The sequence below is a fragment of the Myotis lucifugus genome, unplaced genomic scaffold (genome assembly GCF_000147115.1).
Source record: "Myotis lucifugus unplaced genomic scaffold, Myoluc2.0 scaffold_101, whole genome shotgun sequence".
Lineage (NCBI taxonomy): Eukaryota > Metazoa > Chordata > Mammalia > Chiroptera > Vespertilionidae > Myotis > Myotis lucifugus.
This window is the reverse complement of record NW_005871149.1, coordinates 31,656-44,777: the sequence shown is the minus strand read 5'-3', so window position 1 is coordinate 44,777 and position 13,122 is coordinate 31,656. Positions and strand designations below refer to the sequence as shown.

The 13,122-nt window shown below is 52.2% G+C and overlaps 1 protein-coding gene across 1 annotated transcript in view; it reads left to right on the top strand.

Moving 5' to 3' along the window:
• LOC102443105 (vang-like protein 1) overlaps positions 1 to 5,824 on the top strand; it is a 32,851-nt gene extending 27,027 nt beyond the window's left edge. Inside the window, exons 7-8 of the mRNA XM_023757012.1 lie at positions 6 to 147; positions 3,317 to 5,824. Coding sequence (XP_023612780.1) covers positions 6 to 147; positions 3,317 to 3,577 — 403 coding nt within the window. The 3' untranslated portion in view covers positions 3,578 to 5,824. The remainder of the gene's footprint in view (positions 1 to 5; positions 148 to 3,316) is intronic.
• The last annotated feature ends 7,298 nt before the right edge of the window (positions 5,825 to 13,122 follow it).

The window sequence follows — 13,122 nt, the reverse complement described above, 5'->3', positions numbered from 1 at the left end:
CCCAGGGAGGCCGCCCAGGTCATCTTCCCGTCCATGGCCCGGGCCCTGCAGAAGTACCTGCGTACCACGCGGCAGCAGCACTACCACAGCATGGAGAGCATCCTGCAGCACCTGGCCTTCTGCATCGCCCACAGCATGACCCCAAAGGTGCGCCTCGCCCGGCCCCCGGCCCGCACTCGGGTGTGACCGGGAGGAACCAAATCAGAGGCTTCTTCGAAGCACCACTGATGGGGATGAGTGAGGCCCACCTGTTTTCTGGTCTTTGGGTGCAGCTGGTTTCCGGATGTGCCTCTGAAGGCCTCTAGAGTCGAGCAGAGAAACGACTTTCACGTAGAGACAGTACAGGTAGTGGTGAGGGGTCCTCGGTGGGTTCCGGAGCCAGGAACCCATTCTCACCTGCTCCTCCACCAACGGCTGCAACATCTTAAGCCAACTGCTTAGCGGCTCTGTGCCTCAGTTTCCTGTTCTGCAAATTGGGGATAATACTGATATCCCCTTCACTGGGTTGTTGTGAGAAATAAAGGAGTTCATTCGTGTGGCGAGCTCAGAACAGTGCCTGTTGTGTGGTAAGAACGCAGTAAATGGCTGTTATTATCAGAGGCAGACATGAGGCCAGTCCTTTGTTAGGCGTTTCGGATGTTGTGGAGTTCGTGTTACTGAATGGCCTTTGAGATCATGACGTGAGCACACTTTTAGGAAACAGTTGTGTAGCTCGTGGAGGGAGGTGGCCAGGGAGACAAGATGGAGTCAGGGTTTGGCAAACGACCTCTCTCCAGACAGATGTGGGTCAGGTCCTGGTCCCACCGCTCATTGGTTTGTGACTTCGCGTAAGTGACTCTACACTCGTTTCCTCTTTTATGAACTGGGGGTGGTAACAGTACCCACCCGATAGGATTGTTGTGTGAGGATTATATTCAATGTGGCAGCGTGACACGGGCTAAGGGATCCTGGCCTAGAGCACACGTGGGACACTCGGGAGCTGTTGGTATCGGCCTGAGGGCCTGTGTTCCCACACTGTCCTGTACACACACGAACTACTGCTGGTCACATTCTCACTAACCAGGGACAACCTCAGGAAAGCAGATGTTCCGGGAAAGGACCATAGGTGTGCAGATTCTTTGACTTGCCTAGAAAACGTAGTCAGCACAATCACACGTATCCATGAATATACTAGTACATGCAGGTGATTTGCAAAGTCATCTGTCCTAACTCCAAACAAAATGACTTACAAGTAGAACAGCACTTAAAGATTGTGGCATCTCCAGCACCTGTTGGACGTGGGCGACTCTCTGTTAGAATATTAGGCTCCAGAAGGGGGAGTGCAGAGCAGTGAGGTCGGCGTGTCTGCGTGTGCACAGTGAGGCTGGGCCCCCCCGGAAGCAGGCCTTTCCCTTCCTGCGGGATTTTGTAGTTTCCCACTTGCTTTCTTTTTCATTTCAAAAATGTCTACTTTTCTGAATGAATAATAATAATCTTTGTATAAAAGTCCGAACATTAAAGAATGGAATAATGTACCAAGTGAAGTTTCGTTCCCCTAGTTCGAACAGTTCTTCCTGATAGAGTGGGGGTGTGAGTGTGTTTAAAGCAGAAATGGGGGGTGGGGGACAAATGGTATCCTATATACATATAGTCTGGAAACTTGCTTTCTTCCTTAAAGCTCTCGGGCTCTCTTTCGATGTCAGGGCTTCCCGATCTCTGTCCTACACATGGGACTCTCTCTCTAACAGCCGCACTGCCTTCCACTGAATCCTGTGATGCGCTTAACTGATTGCCTGTTGGTACGCTCTTGGATGGAGCTCTTTTGTGAGTCTGAACCGGGGCCGGGCCCTTTCTGTTCCTCGGTATGATCGGAACGCAGCCACGCCCCCTTATTACATATCTTCCGTGGCTGCTTTCTCTCCACGAGGCCGAGCTGAGTGGTGGTGACAGAGTGGGGCTTGCAAAGCCGAGAACATGTACATTCAGAGAACAGTGTGCCAGCCCCTGGCCTGCACAGTGCTGACGTGACTGTCCGCTTTGCACGTGTTTCCGTGCTCGCGTGCTGGTGTTCCTGAAGGACTCGTTTCTCTTGGAGGAGCCGCCGGGTCACAGGCCGTCCTTCCGAGGAATGAGGCAGTGTTACACTCGCCTCTGGGATCCTCGGATCCGGGGGGGGACACTGCTTTTTCCCCCCCACACTCGGCAGCGTCGGGGTCACCGTTCTTTTTACTCACTGCCCACCTAAGAGAAGGAAAAATATTTCTTACTATTTGAATTCATATTTGTAAAAATTCTTAATGTGACAGGACGTCTTTCATAGGTTAATGTTCTGTTTATTCTCCTATAAGTTGTCTTACTGACTTCATTTCTCTGGTTGTTGAATTGTTTCTTTTTCGTGTGGTTCCTAAGAGCTCTTGTCATATCAGAAGTGTGTTTGTACCAGAGGCTCAGCTCTGCTTAGAACAGGTGCTCGCAGCGCTGAGATCAGGACCTGAGGCAGCAGCGAGGGGGGTGCTGGGGACCCCTTACCGCCTGTGTCCCGACCAGAGTGACACATCCCAGCGTTTTCTACGTCTCGCCGGCTCATCCTTTCTGCAGCCGAGTCAGGGTATTGATGGATGTGATACACGTGCTGTGAGCTCGGGTGTGTGCTGGGTACAATGGGAAGCCAGTGCCTGCCCCCAGGAGAGGAGAGTCCCGTGGGGGCCAGACCCCAGGTCAGCAGTTAATTGTCCCGAAAGGGTAAGCCGCCCGGGCGTCCAGCAGTGATCCCAGGCGTTCAGGGCGTGCTCATCTGTCCTGGAGGCCCAGGAGGCGGTTGGAGAAGACTTAAAGGGTCAGGGGGGATTTAAAGATGACATTCAGCAGCATAGTGATACCGTGAAGGTGGGGGGACCCCAGAGAATCCAAGGAGCTGGTCCCAGGAGGTGTGAGGGGAGGTGGGGCCTGGCCAGCCCTCAGACTTGCTGTGCACCCCCACCCCCATCGCTGGCGTTGATTGGCAACATTGATCGTAGTCACCTCCTGCCATGAAATGGTTCATTGCCCACTTCGTCCTCACAGCAGGCCTGTGAGTTAGGTGCTGTCATCCCCATTTTCAGAGCTTAGTCCCACAGCCCCAGTCCCACAGCCAGCTGGCAGGAGAGCAGGTGTCTGTGTGCGCAGGTCGATCCCTGCAGGTGTGTTCTCTGGAGTGTTCTCTGTGCCCGGCCTGCTGAGCTCCCAGTGTGGGAGGAGGCAGACCTGCAGGCAGGGCCTGTGCAGTGACGGCGGTTCCCCGGCCAGGGCTGCCCTCGGACCAGGTGGCTCTCCCTAACGGCCTCCTCCTCTGTTCCAGGCCTTCCTAGAGCGTTACCTCCGCGCGGGCCCCACGCTGCAGTACGACAAGGAGCGCTGGCTGTCCACGCAGTGGCGACTGGTCAGCGACGAGGCCGTGACGAACGGGCTGCGGGACGGACTCGTCTTCGTCCTGAAGTGCCTGGACTTCGGCCTCGTGGTCACTGTGAAGAAGATCCCCTTCATCGCGCTCTCGGAGGAGTTCGTAGACCCCAAGTCGCACAAGTTTGTCCTCCGCCTGCAGTCAGAGACGTCGGTGTAAAAGTCCTGCGTTTTCGGCTTTATTCCAAGAAAAGAACAGGGAGGGAGACCCGCGTGCACGCAGGGCCACCTGGCGTGTGTGACGTTCATTGCCGAGACTGGCCGGCGCTGGACCAGCGGCCTGACCTGCACTTTATTTGGAAGGAAGACGAGGTGTCGCCCTGGAAATCCGTGCGGGGGACACCTGACTGGCGGATGGGACTTCTCCAGAGGCCGTCCCCCGGCGTTCCTGTGGCAGCTGTAACCAAAGCGGAGCGGGCGGCTCTGGGAGCCTCGCCTTACAGCTTCGTCCCCGCCGACTCCGGCGCCACACCCTCCCGCAGCTCCCAGGGGACGCGTCTTTATCCTGGTTCCGGAAGCCAGACGTGTATGTGTGTGTGTGTGTGTGTGTGTGTGTGTGTGTGTGTGTGTGTAAAGGTCCAGTTCCACTCCCCCCGCAGCCAGGGGCTGTTCCTTGTTGCCTTAGGTTCCACCGAGAGAGATCACAACAGAAAATGTGCACTAATGATTCGATTGGATCTTTCTTTTCCCAAAGAGAAAACCAGGCCGCTCTGTTTCTGATCCTGTTTCCCTACCGGTCAGAGCAGGTAGCCTCTGCTCACTCTGTGATGGGCACCTGTCTTCACCCATCCGTTCCCTCCCCTCCCCCCTCCCCCAGCAGACAGACAGACAGACACACACACATGCACACACATACACACACACACACACACAGACACCACCCACCCCGGCTGGCAGGTCCGGCCCGGGAAGCCCAACCTTCAGAGCTGCCAGGGACCTGGCCCTGCCCGTGTGCCTCAGGTGCTCCCACAGATTGTTTGCGTGGATTGCCAGGAGGGCAAGCCAGCTGGAATGTCCCTTAGAACCCCTCCCCGGCTCCCCACCCACCAGGGAGGACTGACACTGTGGCGGACTGGCAGCTTCAGCGTGGAGCCTCTAACGTCCCGGGAGTGCCTGCCAGGGGAGACCAGCCACCGCGCTGACAGCTGACAGCCCCTGATTTCTGACCACCGTCACTGTGCACCCCACTCCTGCCCTCTGCCGCTCACTCCCGGGAAGGGCTGGTCGGCCCCTGGTGTTGACCTGGCTTGTAGAGTTTGGTCAAGAGAGAAGGAAAGGTGCCCTGGCTAGGGTGGCTCAGTTGGTTGAGCATCATCCTATGCACCAAGAGGTCTCTGGTTTCATTCCTGAGGGCACCAGAGAGAGAGAGAGAGAGGGATGGAGGGAGGGAGGATGGGCTGCAGAGTGTAGGGAAAGGGGAGTGGGGGCCAGTCTTAGGGTCCGTGATCAGCTTCTTAAATGCAGCTGGTTCCAGGGGCTTTCCCGGGGCCTGGGCTGGGGGCGGGGAGCCTTCCTGGCAGAGGCCTGTGCAGGGGCTCGGGGGGAGCCACACGGGTTCTCCTGCCTCCCTCTGCCTCCTGTATCCACGGCACACCTTTACCAGGTGCTCCCTCGTGCTTTCCCAGACACGTAGGGCCCCGTCCGCTCGCTTCAGTGTGTTCCCACACCCCCCGCCCTGGTTATGCGTCCACAGGCGGCACAGGATTCGTGTGTCGTTCTTTAAATCAGCGTCGGCTTTGAATATTTGTACCTGAAAAGGGAAACAGTGTTCTTGAACGAACAGCCTTCAGGTCGAAAGGAAGACGTGTTGGGAAAGAAGGAAGGGAAGCCAGTCGGCCTGGCGTGGGGCCGAGGAGTGCTGTGTCACCGCACGGCTCCGCTGCTGGAACACACCCCCGTAACCATGGTGCTTCCGCCCTCTTAGTGTTTGCCTGTAGGTCCCTTCAAGCCGGACGTTCCTTAGGGTGATGTCTTTCTCAGGAATATGTTTCGGGAGATGGTGAATGTCTATAACTTTGGCTGCGTGAAGGTTACAACGTCCGAGGCGGCTGCGTCGGGGGCACAGCGGTGGACACGCCCTCCATGTCCCTGCACGTGGTTCGCTGCTCACCGGCGTCCCCAGGGCCCAGGCTTCCAGCCCGGTCTGCCGTTGCCAGCCCTGGAGGGGTCACGTCGGATTGGCTGCTTCGGCGCCTGCACCCCCGCAGGTGAAGAAAGGTTAATATATTTCCTCTCTACCCGTTTCTCTCTCCCTCAGCCTTGTCAGACCTTCTGAAATTACTGTTTCTGTTTTAAGTTGAATACTGATTTTTTTTTTACACTGACTTTGTACGAACCCTTTTTTGAAAGAATACCAAAATAAAATGCAGGGTCTCTGGACACAGACTTTGCACATTCAAACCCTTAATAGCGGGGACAGTGTCCATGGCGTTAACACGCTGAAGAGCCGCACCCCGCCCTGGAACACAGCGCGTCTTTATTTCAGTTCCTGGAACCAATCGGCTGTTCTTCTTAAAAGGGGGTGTTCTGTGCCCTGGGGCTGGTCGCCTATAGATACATCCACGTTAGAGGAGACAGATTTCATTTGCCTTAACTGTTTATAGATTTTTCTATAACTTTCAACCGAAGGTTTTACATTGTGGACGTTAATTGCTAAAGCGCAGGAGGTAATGAGCGCCCGCCCGAGACCGCTGTCTTCCTGGCGGTGTCTCAGCCAGTAGATAACTTTTGTCCTGAAGTGCGTCCTTTCGAAGGTAATGGCCATTTTTAATCGCCCGTGACCTGAATGTTGAAGTCTGCGTGCTCGGAGGTGGAAGGGATGGTAAGGTGTGGTCATTCATCCATCCTTTGCATTAGCAGTTAAGTTGAAGCACGGAATGCTTTCGCTCAGGTTCATCAAGCAAGCCCTCAAGAAAGTGCGTGGCCAGCGTGCTGCCCGGCCATTACCATCTCCCTTTCTCCCTCTCTCTTCAAATTTACGGACAGGACAGGTCCCATACAGCGGGTGGTAAGAGGTAGATGGCCCCTGTGGGTGTGTGCACACGTGTGTGTTGTGTGTATGTGTGTGTGCCTGTGTGTTGTGTGTATGTATGTGCCTGTGTATGTGTGTGCATGTGCCTGTGTGTGCACGTGCCTGTGTGTGTCGTGTGTGGCTTGTTGCCCGAGCTTGGACCTCCTTTTCCATCAGGAGAACGTGGCTGTGCTGCTGTGTGTAGGAGAGGGATGAGGTGCCCGTCGAGTACTCTCTGTCTTGCATCTCAGCTTCCCCTCTGAGTACACGTGTTTAGATGTGGATATGGCTCAGTGGGGAGCCATGTGCCTTTTGGGTTGGCAGAACGCGATCACCCTGCCCCTCCCCATGCCTGCCCCTGGGAGAGAGTGTCCCAGCCACTCAGTGAGACCAGCAAATCAGGCCTGCGGTTGGCTCTTCCCCCTGGGCCCTGCTGTGTCAGGCTCTCTCAGCAGCGACGCGCATCCTGTGTGGCTGGGTGTTTCCATGCACATGAGCCTTTCTCAGCGTGTGTGTTAGCACGTAGATGGCATGTTTGCATGTTAGGCACCTGCACATCTGTGTTGTCTGTGGCAGATGGTATGTCTCTTCGTAGGTAACTTGTTTGTGTGTTTCTATGGATGAGTGTGTGAGGTGCATGTGTTTCTACACAGGCCGTGTGTTCGAGAGATTTCCTAATTGCACCCATGGTTGGGAGGGTGCTGCATAGCCAGGGACCCCGCCCTCCCTCCTGTGCCCCTTTCCCTCGGTCACACCGGCTCCTCCCAGGAGTGAGCGACGTTGGCACTGAGCTGTCTCCTGCAGGGCCCGCCCACCTGCAGGCCAGTCCACGGGACCTTGTTCAGGCCTGTCTGACCTGACAGCAGAGAGGAAGGTCAAGTTCTGTGTCAATTACCCTTCCACCTCCATGACCCTGGAAGCCTTACTGTATGTTTCCCAATACAGCTGAAAAACTGAGCGTCATCCAAAAAATGAGCTGGAACCCTGAGGGTAGCACAGAACGTTGGCACGATACTTCAACAGTCCTTCCGCAGCAACCCTGCGATTGTAATGTGATGCTGTGTTTCTGGGTAGCATTGATGCTTCCTGCATCTTGTTACAAAAAATAAATCCCTGCTGTGAACATACTACCCTGTAACCTTGTGGTCATGTTCCATCCCACGTAAATGCGAGTTGTTCTTGAGCCCAGAGCACAGACAGCCCATGCCCGGGATTCAGTGCTAGTGAGTGGAGCTATCAGACCCACAGCGAGAACCGTACTCACTGAGCTTTAACCCAGAGGATGCTCGGAACCTTCAGACAATATGGTCAAAGAAGGAAGAGAAGGTCCTGACGTATTCACCAGGCACGTAGGTCAGGGCCTTGTTATCCTCACAGCCTCTCAAGGTGGGCTCCCTCAGTGGTGCAGGTGAAAAAAAGGGTGTCGGAGAGGGGGACACCTGCCACGGTCTCGGGTAGTGAGAGGAAGTTCGCATCCAGTGTGCGGTTCCATCCCTCAGTCACTGTACCTTGAGGTCTGATCTCACTGAGCTGGCGTTTCGGATGCAGAGGAGGGGCCTGCGGACACTTCACCTTGAACCAGAACCTGGGTTTGTCGGAGGTGGAACTGCTTTTGCTCCTTCGCTTTGGGTTTGCCCAGAGATGTGGCCCCGCCAGAAGCAGATGTCATTGGATTTTCAATGAAAAGAACTTGAGAATCCTCCCGCCCCCAGAAAAACCAGTGCTGCCCGTGTCGCCCTGGGGCAAGACCCGGTGCTGGTCCCTGTGCTGTGTCAACATCCTGTCGCTGGCTGGGGGGAAAGGGTTGGGGGGAGAGGGACCACCCGCGGGCCTGGCCAGGAGCTGTGCGGCCCTGTTTTCCCTGTTCCCGTGGCTTTAAGTCTGGGCTCTGTTGTGCCTAAACTACCCTCTTCTCTCCTGCTGTTTGCGTTCAGTAAAGGACAGGGAAACGGGGACAGTGCTCACACCCTCGGCATTGTGCTCATCAGGAACGGGGACAGGTGTCAAAGGGCAGATAAGAAATCTGAAACTACTGAGTACAATGGATGTCAGGACTGTGAGTCCCTTTACCGGGCCTTGTCCCGCCTCTCCTTAGATAACCCCGCTTGTTTGTTTCACCTGTAAAATAAATCTCTATCAGGAGTGTCCCCAGCACAACAACAGATTCCTAACCCCTGAAGGGTCACTTCCCATTGGCGCTGAGTCTGCAATGTATACATCTCGGCTCGAAATCTCGGCTCTTGTCTCAGTGAGATAAAAACAAGCTTATCTGAAGCCTCGGGACAAACGTGACCACCCCCTGGGCTTCTAACCTGAATGTCTTTGGTATTTCTTGTGGCACGGAAGTACTATTTGGATAAAATAAACAAGAAAATCCAAACTTTGTTAATAATTCCTTGTCTTTATAATGTAGGCTTTCATTAACTAGCAATCCCTTCTGGACCCCTAAATTATGACCCAATTGGATTTCCAAGCCATCGCTTAGGAGTACAAATGTGTGGCGTGTCCAGCCGGCTGGGTGCGGCTCACTGCGGGGTGCACGTAGCCAGCCTGGCGGATGGCCATGTCTCCACGGATGCCAGGCCAGAGGGGCCGGGGCCAGGTCTCATTCAGAGAAGTTTCTTTGACGATCACTTTTGTGTTGAAAGAACTGTGCGTTTCTAGATTCAGAATCCAGCATCAACCCAAAAAGTTGAGTGACAGACTGTCTCGTTCTATCTGATGGAGCCTTAACCGTTAGTGCAAGGATGTGGCCGGGGTCTTTCGTGTTCTCCCGGATTAGCTGACGCTGCACTTTGTAGCCAGGAGGGCCAGTTTGCTGACCAGCCTGCACTCCTGAGCATCGCGTGTGTATGGCGAGTCTGGTGTGACTGCCTGCGCCCTCAGGGCGGCGGGTTCTCGGAGACATTCTGAACACGTGAATGAATGAATGGACGGCCAGCAGCCGTCTGCGGGAGCACGCGTGCCTGCATTCACAGGTTATGCTGTGACCTCCTCTCCCTGTGGCATCAGTAACGGTGCCAGTGTCTCTGAGGGGCAGGGTGTGCCTGGCATCCGGTCATTTTGAATCCCCCGTCCCAGTGAACTCATGTTACATGTTACATTTTTTATTCTGTAAAACTTGGAAAATAAGCAGAAATCCTAAGTGGAATTTTGTTTCTCTTTCTCATCTAAAGAGTTTTAGGGGACATTTTCACTCTTGCATGATTTAGATACCTTATTAGAGATAACCTGTCAAGTTTCTGTGAAAACTAAGTCAATTAGGGTAGATTGAATGGGAAAGTAGAATCACCATTGCATTTAAAACACACACACACACACACACACACACACACACAGACACAGACACACACACACACACACACACACACACACACACACACCTGGTTGCGGTTGCAATCATTTTATGGCCAAGAGAATATTCTAAATGAATAGACTACTGGAAATTAAAATCTTAGGCTCTAAAACCTGGAGATGAAACAGGCCTTTCTGAGTAAATCCACAAATGGAAAAAAGATCTTTGAGTCAAGAGTGAGAAAAGTGTCATACGCTGGATTTGGGGTAGCGGTGGTGGTGGTGGTGAATACTGGATTGTTTTTGTGAGCGGCTTGGTATTTCAGTTTAAATTGGTGATTTATTTTAGCTAGCTCTATTTAAAGGGAGCTTGATTATTTGACAAATGGATTTTTACTCAGCTATCTCTTTACCTGTGCGGAGCGCCGACAGCTCACACATTCTTATCTGTTGCATGGACAGGAGTGAGAGAAAGCAATTGGTGTGAACATGTTCATGGTATAGATCATTGATAAGCTGTTTCTCTGGGCCGTCAGCCAAGATGTGCACCATTTATATCCTCATGAACAAACGCTACTGGAGAAAAGATGAAAGCTGTGTGCGGACATAAACCAGAGATTCCTTTCTTTTCCATCCATTCCCCACGGTGCAGCCATAGAATGTTGCAGAGTTTTGAGAGTCTCGGTGAGAAACTATCAGGTGATGGACGTGGAGTGACGGGTATCAGGATGGCATCAGGCAAAGCCAGTGCCAGAGGCAGGGGCATGGGAACAGCAGTGTCTCTGCTTGAAGGGAAACTCAGTAATTCCCTGTTGGTGTCAAAGTGTCACGCAGGCATCTTCTCATTACACGGGCTGATGTTGACATCAGACAAGCAAAGCTATGTTGGACTTCTGGGTATGTTGTCTGTATCTATATCTGATCTTATTACTGTGGTTCTGAGAATTCATATTCCAGACAAAATGATGATGCATTTGTGGAAATGACACGAGGTGCTTTGAACATTTTTCCTGTTCCAGCTTCTTGCTCATGAAAATGATTGTGCATTCCTGATAACACAAGTGAATTATTTTTTTCCTAATAGGATGACCTTGACATTCTAATGATCTGACATCCCCCATACTGTTTAAATGGATCATTGCCTCTTAAATGAATGGAGAAGGGGTCTCTTGGTGTAATCAGTGAAAAGGATTGTGGGACATGCACTTGAGTCCATCTTCGGACACTTTCTGAGAAAAAGAAATGGGATCCTTTGATTCCTTAATTGTAGGAATTTCGTTTAAATCCTTGATTTAAGTGTAAACATGGGATTATAGTGACACTCTTTTAAAGTGTTTGTGTGACCCCAGGAAAATGACACGAGCCCCCCGTGTCCCTCTCAGATTCCTCGTCTGTAAAATGGGGAGAATAACCAGACCCATCTCCTGAGAGCCTTGTGAAGATGAAGTGAGATAATTCACGTTAAAGCAATGGCATCGCGCTCCAGGCCAAACATCCCCTAACTATCAGCTCCAAACGTTTCAGACCAGTGACCAAGGAGCTGCTTCCAGACAGTGACCCCCAGAGCCTCTGACACAGGAGCTCAGGGCGGGATTTAAACTGCCTGCGCATTGCTCACCGTCTCCAAGGTTGAACAAGGGGATCTCCCCGGGCTGGGGAACAGACCACTTTTATGACAGACCACATTCCTTGGCTGTTTGAAAGATTAGCTTCAAAGATGGCTGTGAAAACGTACCTCCCCGAGAGGTTACTGGAGGTAAGCCTGGGCCTGGCTGGTTGGCAGCGTAGCCCAGCCTGGGATGCGCCTGCCTCGAGTTGTGTGTGTGTGTGTGGGTGGGGGGGTGGGGGAGGAATAAGAGGACGGAGCCCCTGCATGCAGTGTTTTACCCAGCAGTCCTGGGGATTACGCATTGTTACCCAGCAGTCCTGGGGTGTTACGGGTATTCTGATGAATCAGTTATTCGCTCATCAATTCAATAACGGACTATCTACTTGGTGCTGGGGATGCAAAGATAAATTCCTTGCCCACAATTTACTGAAAGGGCAAATATGAAATACGCGTTGCAGTTTAAATAAGTGTGGTGAGCATGGCTGGCATGACTTCAGTGGTTGAGCATCAACCTCTGAGCCAGGAGGTCACAGTTCGATTCCTGGGTTGCGGGCTAGATCCCCAGTAGGGGGTGTGCAGGAGGCAGCCAATCCATGATTCTCTCTCATCATTGATGTTTCTATCTCTCTCTCCCCTCCTCTCTTAAATCAGATTAAAAAATATATATTAATAAATAAGTAAGTGCCGCGAATCGGGGTACATACAAAATGCCATGGACGTAGAAGGGAAGGGGCCAGGTCACCTAGGCCAGTGGTCGGCAAACTGCGGCTCGCGAGCCACATGCGGCTCTTTGGCCCCTTGAGTGTGGCCACGAAGTTTCAATCGCACTGTACATGCGCACCCGCACGTGGTATTTTGTGGAAGAGCCACACTCAAGGGGCCGCAGTTTGCCGACCACTGACCTAGGCAACTGGATAGATGGTGACATCACTCATCCAAACTGGGGCTCCACTAAGAGGAGGAGGGGAACCCTAGGGGTGAAGGTAATGGCCTTGGGTTTTGGTACATTGTTTGAAGCGTTTGTGCAACATCCAAACCAAGATGTCCAAGAACAGTTGAATAGATGGGTCTAAGTCAAGGTTAGCAACCCAGACATGGAAGTCATTAGCACATAGGTGGTGGCTGATGGGCATGGATGATCCTACCCTAGAAACATGTTAGAAAGAGTTGAGATACTGGGAAACACTAGTATTTAAAGGGTGGGCAGAGGAAGGAAGGCCAGGAAGGAAAACTGAAGAGAGAGAGGGAGAGAGAGAGAGGGAGAGAGAGGATTTCCAAGATAGTCTTAATATTAGGGAGCTTTTGGGTCTTGTTCCTCAGCATTGGCCATCAGTTTGGCTCAAATGAACTCATAAAAATTCTCCAAAAAAAAAAAAGAGAAGAGACAGTTTTAATATTTTCAAGATATGACTTTAATGACAGTTAGTTAGCTAGTATTCCATAAAAGGATTGCCCTATTTTTGAAGAATTTGCAGTGTCTTACACATGTCAAAAGATTGAGAAAATAAATTAGAACATTATTATTCAAACTTAACGCTAAAACTACCGAGCACGATGTAACTTTTAGAGAGTTCTGAAGGCACTTGGGCATGTTTATTTTAGTGCCTCGGGGCATCACTATGAACTCTGTTTACTGTCCCGGTCAACTGTGGGAGTGCTGATGAAAGCAGAGTTAACTGACCTCTGGATAAACCAACCCTTTCTCCAAATGGGAGGGGGTGTCCAGACCCGAGCTCAGGCTAGGAAGCCACCTGACCCATCAGAAAAAATAAAATCCTTTCCTTCTCTCAGC